At 40.2% G+C, this 19,027-nt stretch overlaps 1 protein-coding gene across 1 annotated transcript in view; it reads right to left on the bottom strand.

Annotated features, from left to right (window-relative positions):
• Positions 1-919: 919 nt before the first annotated feature.
• The window catches only part of NID1 (nidogen 1), a 59,446-nt gene continuing 41,338 nt past the window's right edge, over positions 920-19,027 (bottom strand). Inside the window, exons 16-20 of the mRNA XM_054820539.1 lie at positions 17,266-17,437; positions 15,328-15,485; positions 13,838-13,961; positions 12,573-12,685; positions 920-11,054 (exon numbers count right to left, since the gene is read on the bottom strand). Coding sequence (XP_054676514.1) covers positions 10,933-11,054; positions 12,573-12,685; positions 13,838-13,961; positions 15,328-15,485; positions 17,266-17,437 — 689 coding nt within the window. The 3' untranslated portion in view covers positions 920-10,932. The remainder of the gene's footprint in view (positions 11,055-12,572; positions 12,686-13,837; positions 13,962-15,327; positions 15,486-17,265; positions 17,438-19,027) is intronic.

Here is a 19,027-nt window from a genome sequence, read left to right on the forward strand (position 1 = left end):
TTTAACACATTTACTTCAAGACAGAGGTTCATGTCTCAAATCTTCTGTGCATAGCCTAAAGCTCTGTGTAAAGTATAAGGGTCTTTTCATAAAAGAGAATGAGACCCAGCTGCAAAGTTTTGAATTTCAGCCCCTCTCCAAACTTGGAGTTTGGACTGGAGTTCACAGTTCCTGAACTCCACTTTCCTATTTGCATGCTGTAAATTAACCACTGGTCTGTTCTTTGCGACAGCTCTTTTTCGTTCTTAGCAGCTCTGGTATTAAATGCCAATTTAAGACCTCTGGGCTTCAAAACAGTGACCTTGTCTTTCACTTAGCTGTTGAAGTGAATGATGTCATAAAATGAAGGAATTTAAATACACTGCTAACAGGTGACATAACGGATTGGACTAGATCATCTCCAGAGGTCCCTTCCAACCCCTACCAGTCTGTGGTTCTGTGACATCTATTTGTGTTGGGAGACAGCTCCAATGAGCAAGATGTAAACTCTGTATGAGCTTCCTGTGGTTGAAAGAAATAGGCATTTTAGGGCAGAAGGGGGTGAATTTCAAATTTGCTATTCTTCACTTTTACCTTCTTTTGACAAATATTAATTCCTGACTGACAGGCCTTGCAGATTTCAGGAAAAGAAAGTACTTAGCACTGTTCTCAGTGTTAGTACCTACTAAAAATATACCATACCTCTGTATAATTAAGGTTGAGATTTGTTCTTTATTTTTAAATTTGGCTTTATGCTGCTAAAATGAGAGCAACACAAGGAATCCATACTATCAGCTGAGAGCCTCCACAACTCATCCATCATTTCGTACTAGCCAACACAAAATGAGTTACTCAACATCCTGTTTGCAGCACACAAGCAAGTAGAAGTAAAAAACCTCCAACTAATACCTTATTTACAAAAAATGGGGAAACAGCACTGAAGCCTTAACAAATGTTTATTTGTATAAACAACATCCAAATCAAACATTGAATTGTCTTTTTCATTTTTTAGACACTACTCTCCAAGAATCTCAGAACAGAATGCATTAAGTTTTAAGCAAATACTAGGCAAAACACGAGTTGCAAATACTAAGCAGTAATTTCCTTGCAAAGTTGTTCTTAAGCACTTCACTCAAATAGTTCATGCTTTTAAATCAAGGCAGACAAAAAAACCTTCAAACCCAACTCACAACCCAAATGAAAAAACCACACACACCTAGGAACCAACTGGTTTAAAATGCATTACTGAATTCTATACATCAGATTACTCCTAAACAAGGTATGATTGATCATACTCATTGGAAAATAATTTCAAACTATAAATATACTGGTGATGGTTGCAAACTATTAATAGATGATTTGACATGAAGTTTGTACATATATATTAATATTTACACAAATATCTGAGTTTGTGAATAACTACAACAAATAAATTTTTGGTTTGTGATCACAGAAAGATCTTCATCAAGAAGATTCAATGTACTGAATATTGAATATATTGTCCACTGTAAGCATTTGAATAAACCCCAGCAAATGGATCAACACATGATTGTAATCAGATTATTTTTGACCTTCTGCCAGTACATGGTGTCCAGTTGCATGAGCTGTAACCACACCTGCATTCATCAAAAAACAACATTCAGAATTGCTGAATGCTCGCTCTTACAGCTTCTGCTGATATTTTTGGTAAGCTTTTTTCCAGGGAGACTGGGCTTTTCAAGTCTTACTTTTGATCTCTGTATGATCTTTTAAATGGGGAACAATGAAGTCTTTGATGTGGATTCTTGCATAAACAGAAGCAATGAACTACAGAGCACCTAACTGCAACCAGAGAAATGTGAGCCAGGCTTGAAGTAATGCAAAATATCCTTTCTAAAGCAGGGGGCAAACGGAAAGGAGGAATGCAAAGGGGAGGCCGGAGAGCAAAAACCACCCAAAGTGTGGGATCCAGACATGAACGTGCACTGGAAAAAAGCATTTTCTCCTTCGCCTTTACTCCTCTTTTACCCGTATAATTAAACACATGGACGAACAGAAACCTCGGTTACTGCAATGCTTCGCTCTGTTCCCAGCTCTGCTAATAAAGAAGGCACCAGGGGGCCTCAGTCCTTCACTAGCAAGAAAACCAGGGCACATTAACTCTTTACTTGCTGAATTAATACACTTCAAAGTCTTCATCTAGCAAGAGTAAAAACAATGTCTGCAAGGCAAAAGAGGAAGGAGCAATAGAAAAGGAGGATTAAAGCTCGTCTATGCAGAAATTTGCAGTAAAATGACTAGAAAATGTGACAAACGGTTTTACCGTTTGCATGGCAAGTCTGAAAGCATGGTTTCATGGTGGAATTACAATTACAAGCAGCCTGAAAGAAAAAACAAACAAGCAAAAAAACCAACCCCAAAAACCTTCTCTGATGCCCAATGTATTTTCCATTTGAGGCAGCTGCAGCTGGATGCATCTTGGAGCTCCAGGCAGCACACCAATCCAAGATACAGAGAACAAAAGATTGTGCTCTTGTGCAACTCTGGGGAGCCTCTCAAGCCATTACAATGGACAAGCACCTAAGGAAACTGTACTTGAAGCCTCTCCCTTTGGAATTAGTCATTTACCTAGCCACCTGAAACACTGAATCAGAAACTACTATAAGTGATGTTGGGCAATTTTGCGTTAAGAAAATGAGACCTGATCCATATATAACACTATGGCTAATTTGAGGATGATAAACTTTGTAGATAGGTGGCTATTTAACTAGCAACACTAAGACAGTACTTAAAGTTTAAAACATTATGTTATGCAACCTGATGATATACCTTGACATCAAGAATTAAATTCTGTGACTTGCCCGAAGGCATATTGCACTCAGCTGTATTTTGCTGCTGAATGTTTTGATGTCTTGTGACTGGACTGACTGTCTTTTAAACATCTCATGAGCTCATGAGGCCCATGGCAGCTCAGAGTGGAACAAATGCAGAATCTGAAATACAGACAGATACAGAAAATAAGAAATCTCATCTCCGACACAGCCTTCTGTGACACACAACTAGTTCCACACTCTTCGAACCCATTATTATATTTGATTGCCAAATTAGAATCATTATTTTGTTTGCATTCTGCCTCGTTCATAATTGAAGTGACAGAATCTTTAATTTAAATATGTTTCACAAGGCTCCCTTTCCTGTGACAGCATCAGTCCTGGATTTACTTCAACATGCTATAAAACTGTTAGGCACAGGTCCTTCTTGCCCTGTTGATCTTTTGAGAAAATGCTTAGCCTCCACCCGCCCTGTTTGCAGCATGTATATCTTTGCAGAAAAGTCTGATGGCTATGCTCCTGAACGTCACAGTTTAGGACTACAGCCTGACAGGTAACAGAGCTGCTGACCCAATTCCTATGTTAATAATCTTGCTTTTAACCACTCAAAGTTTGGAAATTTTTCACATCCCACTAGTGAGTTTGAAGCTGTTGATATCACTTTATGCCAAATATTTATAAACAGACTGTAATTTGGCACAGAACATCCCTTGACACTGAACAACACCGGTAGTCACCATTGCTTAGTGAATCACATGAAAGGAATGAGGAGCAGACCCAGAAGGGGTCTTACTCATCACAGATGTGGCATCGAAACCCTCACATCCGCTTCTGCACACTCGGCCACTGCAAGGTCCAAATTTCCGCTGGTGCATACCCAGCTGTATCGCTTGACCCTGCCCAATGCCTAGGCCTCAGCAGAACTTTAGACGAGACATTTGCCTGTCTCACACCGCCCTTCCCAGTGAGCTCCCTCCAAGCACTCCTGCCCTTCTGTATCCAAAAGCTGCATTTTGACAGCAAGAAGCCTCCCATGTTCCCTCCAGTCCTTCTAAAGTTGCAGTTTGGTGGATTAATTCCCCTCGCACATATAGAATGAATACAGTTCTTGTATTTTCCAGGACTTCTGTCAGTCCCTGAGCTTTTGGTGGAGAGGGATAGTGGTGCAGCCCCTCCATGTTATCTCAGAGAACCGAAACAGGAGCAACAAATGGACAAATACCCATTTTGTGTGGTGGAACAGAAGGCAAGACAGAAATGCAGAGCACCATGAAGAATAACATGCTTTCAGAATGACCAGGAGAAAAAAATGACACCAACCCTTCCTCTGTGTGTGTCCCCTTGCCCCAATGGTAAGCTTAGCGCAAGAAACCAGAGTCTCTATAGACGGGTCTTCTTAAGAACTGCATTCGCTATTGCCCACCCCAAGCATTAAACTCAATGCCCTGGTCAGGTACCAAGATGATTACATCCATCTACTTGGGACTCATAAGGCTACGTCTGGGGTACATCAGGGCAAGAAAGGTATTCACAAACTGGAAAAGGTCCATTGAAGACCACTAAGATGGTTAGAGGGCTGAAGTACATATGGCATATGAGGAAAGGGTGCAGCAACTGCTGTTTTCTGCTACCTGGAGAAAGAACCTAGAGCCAAACCCTTCACATAGTTGCACAGGGAATGTACAAGAAGCAATGGTCACTAGTTGCATCAAAGGAAATTCCCATTGGACTTCCAACACCAAAGTGGTTCGGTACTAAGATGTCCAGGGAGGTTGTAGCGTCTTCATCCTTGGAGATTTCAGAAGCTGACTGGACAAGGTCCTGAGCAATATGTTCTTACATGGAAGTTGTCCCAGCTTTGAGCTGGACTTGACGCACTCCAGAGGTTCCTTCCAATCTAAATTTTCATATGAATTTTCTAAGAAGGCATATAGTTAACACAAATTTGGGAAAAAATAGTATCCTGTGTGCTGGTCTTTTTATTTGTCTTTTGGAGTCAAGGTTATTGGGGGTCGTGTATAAGAGCTGAGGCTTTAGGAGAAAACATTCTTGACAAAAATCTGTGAACAAACTCTTATTGGGTGTTCCTTAACTGTTGTACATTTGTTGCTCATTAGAACAATGTCTTAAGGAGTTTTTTTATATAAGAACATGCTCTTCTTCCCTTTGTGATTCTTCATTCAAGTAAAAATCAAGCTGAAAATGAAAAAAAAAAAAAACCACCCTAAAATTGTGTAATTGCAGGAACATAAATTTGTCACAGCACTGGAGAACAAAAATGAAGCTAGATGTTCTGGCTCCACTAGTAATAAAATACTGTATCAGCACAAATGTATAATTTACAGAAATTTTCAGACCCTAATGTAATTTCTCACAGGCAGCCAATCTAGCAGACAAATTAATAAATGATCAGACAACTGCTAACTTGTACTTGAAAAGTTTGGGTTCCAGGGAACACCCAGTGAGGACTGAGCTTTCACAGGGAGCACATAAATCTGTGGCAGCACCTCCCCTGAGAGAAACAATTTCCTCCTCTCTGTCTTAATCAATGGCTAACATTAAAAACATCTTTACTGGTGAAGTCCAGACTCTCAAGTTCATAAAATTGATCAGTAAAATCTACCAGATAGAGGCGTGTAAGTCACAGACAGCTAGGGTAAAGCACATGAAGACCACAGCCATCTGTCATTGCTGAAAGTTGCTCTTGCCATGACAGGCATGGACACGTCTATCTGGAGAAGATAAACCATGCCAAATTTTTCTATTTCATTGACAGAGAGGCCATATCAGACTTCATATTCTGCCTCATTAGTTGGGTGTAGCACAGTATAGGATCTAGCAGACATGCCAGCATTTAGGCTGAAACAACTATAAAGCAAAAGCCATTGGTTCTGCAGGTTAAGGTCAGCTAAAATTGTCAGCGTAGCATGTCAGCATGACAGCTGAGTTACAAGGCATATGAGCACAGAAACTGAAACAGCGCATCAGTCTTTTGCTGTTCTGAAGAAATCAGTGCCATGGTTGCACTGACACTTGGGAGCCAAGAGCCTAGAAGGATATTGTGCCTGGAAGAGAATGAAATTAGCTGTGTGGTTTGCCGTTTCCCCATATGTGTATGTTTGAAAGGACAACAGGCCACAAAGATAAATGATTAATTACAGTGCAATCACTTAAAAATACATGAGATACATCTGCTCAAAGGCTAATAACTAAAACGACAGACTGTAATACAATACAAGGGGAAAAAAATCTCATGCTTACAAATGCATCACCAGGGACCTTTGGATTGAAGCTGACGGATAGGTTTTGCAGCTTGTTAGCAGACTAGTCCTTTCTTGCTGTTTGTTATTAAACAGACCCCTGTGACACACTTTGTGTACAGTTAATGTGCACAGCAAGTCATAGCTAGAGGACCTGGTCCTGGAAGAGGTGGTGCAGGAGAGGATTAGAAATCATTTTGGGATTGGATTATTATTATTTTTTGGATAATACCAACTTGGGAGATAAGCTGTGCCATGAAATGCCAGCAGTGGCTCACCAGGGTACCTGGGGCTGTCTCAGGAATGAGGGCAGTCATGCTTGGCACTATGCCTGCCTTCCCTCTGGTAGGCAGCTGGATGGACCGCACTACTGCTCTCTTCCGGCTTATCTGCTTAGGTTTCTTATCTGCATAAAGCAGGGAAGAGAGGTGGGAAGAACAAAATCTTGTGCTCTTGGGGTTTGTCCTCAAACAGAATTGAATCTGGGATCCCACAGGTTATCCCACAGTGCCTGAAAAAAAGAGTGCTGTGGTCAGTAGGATATTCTGGTTCTAGAGGGAAAGGAAAAGACTGGAGAGGTTTCCAAAATCCACTATAACTCAGCAACTCTGCATCTTAGTCTCCCTCACCCTATCCCCAGCAGTGTACTGCTGAATTAACTGGAGACCACAAAAGCACAGTACAACCACCACCATGCTAATTGTTCCCCCACCTCCCAAACTGCACACACATCTGCATCCACTGCCATAAAATCTTCCTCTTCTATTCCCTTCCACATTTCCCCTTTCTTTCCCACTGCTGCTGTGCAAGTTCCTGGGTCAGATCCACAGCTGCCACTTGGCATGCCCCACCAGCATCTGTACAGCAGGCCATTTTCCCCATGTTGAAGGCTTTGCGCTACGCAGCTCCTCTGTGTGCTTCCTGTGTGTTTAGACACCCCATTGGGTAGGGAACACTGCCTGCCCAGAGCAACACCACCACAAACTGCACGGACTCTGGTGAATACTCAAGACAAAGAAGCCAAAGACTGAACTACACCATCCTGGTTCCTTGTGGGAATGGCAGTCTGTCCCCATTCATCAACTCTAGAATCCTTCTGGAAAAAAAAAAAAAGAGCAGTAAGCTACTGCAGCGTCACCTGCTTTGCCACAAAGCAGCAGAGAACCCACTCATTGCATTCCACTGGCCACTGAGCCTTTTGTTAGTCAAGCAAAGCTACAGAGGCATCAATATGTACAGTTTTAGGACAAAACATACTGACCTTTCACCTATTTTATTGACATGCTGTCCTAAACTTATAAATAAAATAAAGGACAGATTTCAAGTGAAGTAGAATTTAAACAAAGGAGGTGATTCAATCACTTAATGAACAAATTGCTGCCAGATCCCCAGCTGGGGACTCAGGTTCTGGAGGTAATATTTAGTTCTTACACACAGGCCAAGCAGGGGGCTTCTCACAACTGTATTCTCTATAGCCATATGTGTTTCATATCCTGCTTTTTTTTTTTAAAGCAAGATCTCCAAGCAATACACTATGAAATACTACACAAAAACCAGTGTGCATTTAACCATAGGTTAAACTGATGCATTGTGACACTGCCATTGATGGGCCATTATCCTCTAGTAATCATCTGTCATTCTTAATTATATGCCTGCAAGTTAAAAATCTAATATGTTGTGACAAAACTGTGTGACTGGAGAACTGCAGAGTAAGCAGTTTGCCAGCTTGGAACAACACCGGACAGAACGCTGGGTTTCAAAAAGCCACGCTGGATTTTCACTACGAGAAGAGAGTTCTTTACAGGTTAAAAAGTGAGTAAAGTTGGGGTTTTCAAACACCCTTCAGACAGAAAGATGGCTGAACTACCCCATTAAGTCATCAGGAAGCCAGTACTACTATCAGTAATTTCACTTTTTTGCAACTTATTACATCATTGATAAACATCACTAATGGTCTTACCACTAAGTATTTTTTTTGTGTGCTAGAAGATCTGAATGGAAGCATTTAAGAAAACATTCAGATTGGATATTAGGAAAAAAATTCTTCACCAAAAGGGTTATCAATCATTGGAACAGGCTGCCCAGGGAAGTAGTTGAGTCACCACCCCTGGAAGTAATTAAAAGACATGTAGATGTGGCACTTAGGGACACATTTAGTGGTGGAGTTGGCAGTGCTAGGTTAACGGTTGGACTTGATGACCTTAAAGGTCTTTTCCAACTGAAACGATTCTATCCTATCCTATTTAAACTACCTCTGGAATAAATCTAAGAGGTATTTTGTCTTTTGTTTAACCACTGAAACATTTGTTCTCCTTTCCTGAAAAACCTGTGAATATACTATTTTTTTGTAGCAAAAAAGGTGAACTGTAGTTACACTGAATCTTTTCTTCGACCAGAGACTGACATGATTACCAGTCCTAGCCTATTGTAATAATAAAAGATTACTGTTAAAATAAAACATTCCATTTTCCATTACCAATCTCCTCCTCTAACTCCACACACCACCCTTCAGATCCCAGTAGCTCTCCTTGCTGCCCCACTCTCCACCTTTCCAGTGGCTCACTTGACAGGCACGCTGTTCTCCAGCTGTTGAGCTACACAGTACTACAGAGCCTTTTGCCATCCTCCCTGAGGCACTGACATGCTGTAGCCGTAAAAGTTGAGTTTAAATCTCAGCATCACCACCTTCAACAAGACACCCTTCACTTTGCTTGCATCTTGCCCTGCAGCCACACAGAGAGCCTGTGTGCTGTGGCACCAGGCAGCAAAGAAGTCTGTCACCTAGAAACTCAGCACCAAGTCATCTTCAAGCAGAGGGATGAATTCTGTCTCCCATTTAATCTAGTCATCCTATATTTCCACTAGCATAGAAGTCTGAAATATGGTATAACTGAATTATGTTTACTTGACAAAGTTAAACAAGAGTTATCCACCAGTAAAAAGTCTGTGTCAAAACAGAAGAAGCTGTTTCTTCTTTAAGTGCTCTTGCATATTTGTTTTGAATAAAAGTATCCTACTGGTTTCAAAATACAAACCCCTCAACAGCAGTTTTTGCTCTCTAGTGTTGCATCTTAGAAGAGAAGTATCATCACTAGATATGAGAGTTAGTGAAAACCCAGAACTCAACAGGAAAAGAGATTTGAAATACCACATATCACTTCCTTCTACAGGCATGACTTTTTTTTTATAGAAAATAAAAACCAAAAGATTTTATTGACTGTACTGTAGATACCTGTACAGAGTGTAAACTTTAATATTTCACCAGATACATGAATAATTCTGGAGAAAGAGTTATCAAGCACCTTCAACACATTTTTTCTATTTACAGTAAGAGATACCTGATTAAGTGTATGAATAAAATGAATTAAAAGTTATAAAAAAAATCTTTTAAATGTTTATATGGTTTGTTATTTTATGATAAATATACAATTAAAGAGGAAGATGTCACGCAGTTAAGACTCAGTATTGGCTCTGTTAAAACTGTTACTGTAGCGTCTGAAGAGGGAGTGAGGAAATGGAGACGTTAGCTTACTGCTTTGATCATGACATTGTGAAATGTGTTCTGGCAAAAGGTTCGCAAGCCCAGTTTTGTTCTGCTGCTGCAGGTTGGCTTGTGGGTAAAGCTTCCTTCCCAACACACAGTGTGGAAGCCAAACTTCACTCCCAGATTTGTACTGCTAATTTGACATAAGAATATGCATTTTGATTTTTCTTCCCCACTCCAAACTTACTGCTTTGACTTTAAAGCACACCTTTTTGCTGTTACTAAACACAGGCACGCAAATGGGGCATCGCCATACTTTTTTCTTTTAAGCACCAAGACAAAGGTGACCCTTCTGGAAATCAGATTTTTAACTGCCATGGTTTCTCATGGTCTCAGAAAAGACATGGCATGGTTTGCTAAAGAAGAAAGATGTCTAGGATAGGATTCAAAGACCACTTTCAGGCTTACAGAATCAAACACAGAAATATTATTTTAAAAGCTCGCAGGAAACAAATGTGACTGTGTGTCTCTAAAACCAAACACCTCCAAATGAATCAACATCCATTCTTTGACGAACTATCAGCAATTGAGATCTGTATCTAAAGTTTGTTTGGTGGACTTCAGGAAACTACTCAGGAATCCACCTCAAACAGAAGAAAAATAAATCTCTTAAAATCCAACAAAAACTTCAGATACATCCACTAAGCAGTGCTGATTATCTATAAAGAATCACATGCTGTGGGAAAGGATCACATGAGCCAGGGTGAGAACTAGCCTCACAGCACATAGATAAAGTGTTTCCGTAATACAAGAGTCGAAACTTGAGATTCAAGTTTTGGAAGTGGAAGGACTGGTAGTGGGAAGGAATGCAGTTGGGCATTAAATCTGTGACATTACTGGGTGTTCCCACCCACATCTATTCATCCTTGGGGCCCCCTGGTTGCTTCTCAGCTAGAGATATGGCCCAGCCACATATATGATGGGCTAAGCATGCCACTATGTAAATAAAACTTCTGCATGCTCCAAGGTACAACTCAGTCTCAGGATCTGAGCCACGCCATCCTCTTTGTTCAGTATTTGTTACTTTCATTTTGCCAAGAGACACCTCCTCCTAGTGCAGCACAGGTGCAATTAAGGCCTCCACATTTACTTTTAAAAGCAAGGAGATAATATTACAAGGAATAAGATGCAGTTGGACCTAACGTGGGCAGCTCTGTCTTGCCTAATTGCTACAAACAGTCATTGCCTCTGTGTGCGTGTGTGTCTGCATGTGCATATTGTGGCTTGCTGTCAAGTAGCTTGGAGCACTTATCTTTAGGGCCTGATTTTGTTGATAGGAGTGAATTGTTTACAGCATGTTTCCAAAAGGCATCTCCTGCTCTAAAGCTTATTTTAATGCTCAGTTTCTTTCTATACAATCCACTCCAACTGTGTTGTCAGGGCAGCGACAAGAACGGCCTCCTGGGGTAGCCAAGCAGAGATGAGTACAACCGCCATTATTCACTGTACAGTAGTTATGTCCTGGAAAAGAACAGAGATGTAACATAAGAAAAACAAAAGCAAAACCACAATAAAATCCAACACACGTACATACAAAAGAAGTGCAGGTTTCATGACTACACTAGAGAAACAAGCCATAATGAGATTGAGTGTGAAACAAAACTATGCTTTGGGGAGATGAGAGTCATCATATCCCTTGTGTCAGCTTCTGATATTCACCTCAAAGAAAGATGAATATACTGGGACAGAGCTGGAAAGGCAACATGAAAAAACTGGGCTGTTCCTGAAATGCCTGTCACAAATTGGCCAAGTGGCCACAAACATTAGAACGAAGAGACAGTGAGTGAGGAAATACAGAAAGTGCAACATGTGGGGACAAAGTCCAAAATGCTACAGAACATCATCCCTGGATACCACTCATTACAAAAACATGGAGAAATGTCCCATGAAAACAAAAAAATTGGGTGGATGGGGAGGAGCACATTAATGTTGAAGGGTAAAATGAAAGAGAAAACAGTGCCAGAAGCAGTGGATCTGAGGGGAAAGGCATCTGTCCCAGAAAAACACCTGAAATAGACATACGATGAGAAAGAAATGATAACCAAGGTTCTGAATATTATAAGCACAAGCATTTACTCAGAGCACACATTGTTGTTTTATTTTACACTGCCTACCAAAATGGAACTGTGAATTAATAAGTAATAACAACATAACTGATTTTGTAACTATGACATCTATATGCATTTTTAAGCTGTGAACAAAGCTTTCAATTAAAGTAAATTATGTTTTTTACTATATAGATTGAATAATTTGAAAAGAAAACTATCTTAGAGGTTTTTTAGGCCTAAAGGAAAAACAGCACAACTCCTATAATTCCAGCCGCGTTGTAATAATAAAAAAGTGAACTCTTCTCCTAACTGTAATTTGCTAAGAACAACATAACTGAACAGTGATATTGCTTCCCAAAGAACAAATTATTATTTCAAGGGTATCAACTTCCTCTCTTCTAAGCTTCGCAAGGGGCTTTTCAATAATGTATCTGAAAAAATTAACATTCAATGGAGCAGAAAGACCAGCCCAGCCACTCTACCACCTGCTGTTTTCTGAACATCCCCTTTTTAAAAACACTGGAACTCATTAAGGACATCTGGAAGGCCATGATATTTCTGTAGTTTAAATTTGAGCAAATAAGGCCCTAGCCATGAATATAGCATTCTATTTAGATGATGACAACATAGCAGCTTTTTCTGTGTCAGATCCTCACTTGATCGTAGACTTGTCCTTTCATAAGGATAGAGCAGGCCCTTTCTTCCCTTCCTATTCTGGTTTCATATTGCAACCACAACTGCTTTTAATAAAAAAAAAAAAAAAAAAAAAATCAGGTGACTTAATTTGTTAGTAAACGGAAACCTAAGCACTAACCAGTTCTTCACTAACTACCTAGACCAGTTGGCAGCCTGTCAATGGGAGCTGCTACTAAGTTTATTTATACACCTAGGTGTTGCACAGCTGTAAAAACTTGAGAATCATCTGGATTACCTCCTGGGCACTGAGCAAAAGCTGTAGTGATTCCATAGAGACGGGAGCGCTTGTGAGGCTGGAAGTTATCCTTTTCTATTGAAATTGTGCGATCCACTGCTACAACAGCATCCCTGCCATATGCAGAAGAGAATATAGAGAAGTGAGATGAAGGTGGACATACAGGGGAAAACAAAACAAACCAAACAAATGGAAGAAATCTGAAATTGCTTCTTTTTTACAATTAAGACGCGATGGCAGAAGCAAAATCCTCCAAGACCTCATCTTTCCTGGACAACTCAAATATGTCACAACCTTCATTCTAGGCAGCTAAGAAATTTAGCAGTGAGCCACCTTATTAATTTTGAAGGTACTTCCAACACAGGACAATGTCCCTCTACGGATCTGTTAGCAGTTTTGACACATTCTCCATATTCTGCCCCTCTGCTGTTTTCTGTGGTATAGCTGATATTGCACCTATTATGCATAATGATTATGGACAATGTTGTATTTCAGGTGGAGTCTGATATCTGGAAGGAATATAGCTAGTCATGAGTATACTTTTCTTCCTAAAAATAAAAGCGCAATCAACTGACAGACCTGTAACACACTGTTTGTCATTTAGAGAATGTTTCTCATTCATATTCTAGAATAGCATTTCCCAGCTATGAGGTTCTAGCTTGGAAATCCTTACACACAGCTCTTCCTGCTGCAATTGATAGAGTCATTTGTGTAAGATTTTGCAGATAGAGCCCACACAACCATTTATGTCAAGGAAAACCAAACCTTTAAAATGCATGGACTGGATTTTTTTCTGGAAAATACAGTAAACAAAAGTCTTGATCATATGTCTATGTTTTAGATCATTTGCAATAAAGAAAGCATCATCAAGACAGTAAAAATGTTTTTTTCTTATTTCTGGTTGAACATTCAGATAATATAGGACATGGAAAGCCATGAGTGACTAATTTCTGCCCTCACAATGCAGCAAGTACAGCCATAAGGGAAACGTGTTAGCTCCCACTCCTTTCCCAAAAATGTTCAGTGTTAAAAGCATTTTCTTAGAGGACAAATCACTATGCTGAAAATGAAAACTCAGTTAATTGGCAACATCAATAGGTCAAGTCTACAGACCCACTCCACCCTGCATCAGCTATTGCCAGGAAAGCAAAGAAACCCAGGAATGTGTGAGAGGTCAGACATGAGAAATGCAGTATATACTTCAGTTTCTACCAGGGACAAGAACAGATTAAAGCACTCCATAATTTCTTTAGCAGATAACATACCTTCTCCAGTCTGTGTAGTATAAATTCTTCCCATAGCTTGTAACACTAAAAGGATACTGAATTCCTTCAACAACCTTGCGTCGACCAAGCTGATTAGGGTTCATGCATTCCAGCTTCTTGGTACCTGGATGTAGTGAAACAATTAAGCCTTTGAACCAGAGCAAGAGAGCTCTCATGAGGGATGAAGGACAAGTGTTAGTATGCAAGCATGAACAGAGTAAAACTTCCTGGAAATCTTTCGGTATGCTGCTCAGCCAAAGCTCTCCCCATGCCACATCTCTGCGTGCGCTGAAGATATTGGATGGAAAAGTACTTTGGTGCTAATGCTAATCAGCACACCAATTAACTTACAGGAACACAGATGTCTAGTGCAGCCATGGCCATTGCTCACATGCTGAGATTCCTGCTACAGATACCAGCATCCTCAGGCTGGTGTGGAAGCTGACAGAAGGTCTCCTCCATTCCGGAGGGCTACTTTAACCACTAACTAGTCCCACCTCCTCTGGAAGGCATTTTTGCAAAGTTAGTTTGGTCAGCATGTTCCCAAAATGCTTGCTGGGTTGGGCCATGAAGGCAAGACTGCAGGAAGAACATCTAACTTGTAGATGCAAATAGGGTGTAAAAAGGTGTAGCTGTAAAGCTACTACACACATTGGAAACACTGCTAATGAATATAAACACCTGTAGGTTTCTCTTAAGTAGGGGGTTTCAAAATTAGGGAAAAAGGAAAAGAGACAAAAGCAAGAACAAGAGAGGAAGAGAGAAAAAGAGAAGAAAGCACAAGGAGATATATTTGAAGGTTGGAGAAAGTGTCTTACAGTGAAAAAGAGAGCTTGATCTTTTCAGTTTATCAAAAACTTGAAAGGTGACTTGAAGTGTAAAAGCACCTCCACAGGAGGAGATCTCTGGCAGAGTCTACAGTGAGAAAGACAGCCAGATGGAAAAAAACCCAAAACGTTCAAATAAGGATTAAAAGCACACCCTTTTTTTTTACTGGTAAGACACTGGCACAAAACTAAAAACGGGATGGTGGCAGAACCTTCATCCTTTGATCTTTAAATCTAGTGCAAATTTCAAGACTTGCTTCAGTCAAATATAAGCCAGACATTCTGTGCCAAGATGACATTCTGTAGGGCTGGATTAGATGAATTGGTGTTTTTTCCTGGTCTTAAACTCGTAATTTCTTCTACAAAGGCCTAAGTACTACCTAAAGAGATAGCCACATACAAGATACACAGATATAAACTTGTTGCATTCCTAGAAAGTTTTGTGATCAGAATTGAAATTTTTCAGCTTGCACACAGTCTCATGTGAATGCTACTGTGGTAGTAACAACAAATAAATTAAGAGATTATTAGAGCCAAAAAGAAAGGCATGAAGTCTAAGACGCAGCCCAAAGAGCTATGAACACTAATTGGCTGTGCGTAATTTCAGGATTAGACATACTTATTCTACTACTATTATGAAGAAAGATTTTAGCACCTCTTTACCTGCATCTACCCAGCACAGCATTGAGGAATAAGGATCAAATGTCAGACCATTTGGTAACCCAAGGTCATCTTTAACAAGAATTCTTCTGTTTGTGCCATCCATGTATGAGGTTTCAATTTTAGGAGCTTCTCTGTTCCAGTCAGTCCAGTACAAGTTTCTTAAGAGGAAGAAAAAGGTAAGAGTTAAGACAGTGACTGATCTCAAAAGATTGTTGTAATTAAGGAAAATGCTAAGGACACAAAAGTAACATGCACACACCCTAAATCATTTAAATAAATAAATAAAGACATTGCACTTTGATATAGAAGTAACAAAAGTATAGAAAAGATGTAGCAAATGTTGTACTTCCATTAAACAAAACAAAAAAGGCAAGAACACACATGAGAATAAATGCTTTCCCTACATTGTTCAGTTTACGTGCAAGATGCCAGGCAAAAAGACCTCTATTTCAACAGTTCTGAGGACCACTCAAAGTGTATGTCTACAGTTCTCACCACCACCTATCATGTCAGATCAGGCTAGGCAGCAGGAGCATTTGGCATACATTTGTGGGATTCATTCAAAACTACATTTTTTCTTTTCAGTGTAGCAAGCAAGCAACATACAATGGAATCAGAGTAGTTAATGGTCAGGGGAGAACCCCAGAGAGGGCCATTAATTCACTGATGCTTTATTAATAATGGCCATTTGTTAGTGGTGGTTTTTTCCTTGGATGCACTTTCTATGGCTGAGAATTTACATGGCCCTTCGACGCAAGCATCTTTGTTGTTTACTCCTTCACACACAAAAAATCTATTAGGAGACAGAAGTCCATGCTGCTTGACCTGTACCCAGAGCCCTACTCTGTCAGTGGGGCTCTGCATGGAACAGAGGTCTCTCCTTAGTCTGATTACACTTGTCCCTCTCCTCTCACATTATGAAGTGCATTCATTTTGCTGTATTATGCTGTCACTTGATGTGCATCCACAGATGTTTTCACCCCACTATTATGTGACTATTATGTAATGCTTTATTTTATGTTAAAGGAATGAGAGAAGTCAATACCATTACTTTTTTCAATTAATTTTGTATCACTCAAATTTTCAAGGACCACATGCATTCCTTTCTGGAGTATTTTGACTGAAATGTCTTTTCTCAGCAGTGGCCACGCTGCAGAAAGTTGCGCCAGGACAACAGCAGGCAAGCTCAGACGTTAATGAACAGACATGCAATGGACTCTGTAGTAGTTTTAATTTTCCTTGTATTTCTTCCAATATTCAGAGAGAGAAAATGTCAACAGATCAAACACTACATAGAAGTATGTATATAGTTCCATTTTTGCAGGCTGGAACCATAACCTGAAAATATTTACACTATCCTACTGACACTCTGCTTGGCTATTTCTGTGACTGCAGCTTACAGGCTCAATTTTTAAAGTACGGAGTTATCTACATCTTCAAATAGAAGCCTAATAGGACCTTCTCAGGCAACTGAATGACAGAAGTGAAAATGATGACAGAAGAGACACCTGGGAGTTTTCAAAGAAGGAACACTGTACAGGAAGAAGGGCTGTCATGATGGAAATGAAAATATAAGATTGCTTAATCTAGTATTTTAGACCAGTAATCCTGGAAAAAAAAAATTTGGTCAGGGCAACACTTGTCATCCTGCAAACAATGTACAGAAAGCACAGTACAAATAAGTATTTGACAAAACTCTCAACAAAACATCACAGTATTACCTAGCAGGCATTTTAGAGGTTTTATTTCCAGTGTACCACTAAGACACAGGACACAAGTAGATCGTTCCATTTTTGTTTGTTAGTTGTTTTAGCAAAATATAGTTCTATTACTGTCTATAGACAGTCTAAAAACATGGACTCAGAGGATATGTTCATGTTAAATAAATAAATAAAATCAATCAAGCTTTGCACATATCTCTTGACAACATATCCATACCCTCTCATAGGATCTGCAACAATTGCTCTGGGGTTCACCAGGCCAGTGTCAAAAAGGATGCGACGCTGGCGCCCATCCAGCCTAGCCACTTCTATTCGATCCAGTTGAGAGTCAGTCCAGAAGATGTTGCGACCTAGGTGATCTACAGCTATCCCTTCAGGGCTTCCCAAGTCTGCAGAACAGTGAAAAACATGCCTAGGCGTTATATTTATTCCCAATACACAATGTCAGCTTCATAAGCATAACTCTTAACTGAGATAAGTTTTCTTCAGTTTTCTGGCTGTGGTTCAACAAAAGCTACTTCATGTCAGTTGGAAGAGGAATACACATTTTGCCTTATGAAGTTTAAATACACAGAACTTTAATAAATACATACAGTGACAACTTCTATGAGGAACCAACTCATCATGCATGTAAGCTTTCCTTGGGGGGCAGACACAGAAAAAGAGTTGATAGCAGAGAAAGCAGCAGTAGAGGTTATCAGAATCTTATTCTGCCCTCCTGTCCTGGTTTCAGCTGAGATAAAGTTAATTTTCTTCAGAGTAGCTAGCATGGGACTATATTTGGGATTTGCGCTGAAAACAGTGCTGATAACACAAGGATGTTTTTGTTGTTGTTGAGCAGCGCTTACACAGAGCCAAGGCCTTTTCTGCTTCTCACCCCACCCCACCAGCGAGCAGGCTGGGAGTGCGCAAGAAGCTGGGAAGGGACACAGCCAGGACAGCTGACCCCAACTGACCAAAGGGATATTCCATACCATATGACGATACGCTCAGCATACAAGGGGCTGGGAGAAGAGAAAGGGGAGGACACATGTTCAGAGTGATGGAGTTTGTCTTCCCACGTAACCATTACGTGTGATGGAGCCCTGCTTTCCTGGAGATGGCTGAACACCTGCCTGCCCATGGGCAGTGGGGAATGAATTCCTCATCTTGCTTTGCTTGTGCACGCGGCTTTTGCTTTACCTATTAAACTGTCTTTATCTCAACCCATGAGTTTTCTCACTTTCATTCTTCCAATCCTCTCCCTCATCCCACTGTGCGGGGAGTGAGTGAGCGAGCGGCTGCATGGGGCTGAGCTGCCAGCTGGGGTTATAGCACAACACCGCCTTAGCAGGCCAGGATCTCGAATGGATTTTATAATCCTTAATATTTCCCCTTCTTTGGTACTGGCATACATGGCACCCCTCTGAAAATTGGATTTATGCTAAGTTTAGCCAATGCAATACTTAAAGATAATCAAGCTCCAAAGCACTAGAGATAATGGTATTAGCTAAGTGAATTTAGACCCAGTTCTTTGTTTTTGCAGAGCAATCCTTTTTGGAACATGTTTTGGTACTGTATGTGCACAGTTTTTCTTGGACAGTTAGTTGTTCCAAAAGCAACAGGAAATAGCAGATAATGACCTTACTGCTTTAGCATTAGTAATTTCTAACTTAGAGGAAGGATGCAGAATAAATATATAGCACTCCAAGATTTAATTCAGCCCCTGTGAAAAACTGCTCTATACTTTTCAAGGTTCATACATCCATTCAAAAAGAGCAGGCAGGCTGTATGGGATGTAATGAAGCCAAAGACGGGTACAAATCAACTTTAGTCCAATTTCAGTTTCAAAAGAAATAGGAAGAATTGTATGTGGTCACTTCCAAAAAGAGATGAAGTGACTCTTCATACCATTCAGCTGCTGAAAAAAAAGTACCTTTCAAATGAAGATCCACACATCATGTGAATGTCCAAGAATGACGGAACGTGGCCCGTTAAGC

Source organism: Grus americana, chromosome 3 (genome assembly GCF_028858705.1).
Source record: "Grus americana isolate bGruAme1 chromosome 3, bGruAme1.mat, whole genome shotgun sequence".
Lineage (NCBI taxonomy): Eukaryota > Metazoa > Chordata > Aves > Gruiformes > Gruidae > Grus > Grus americana.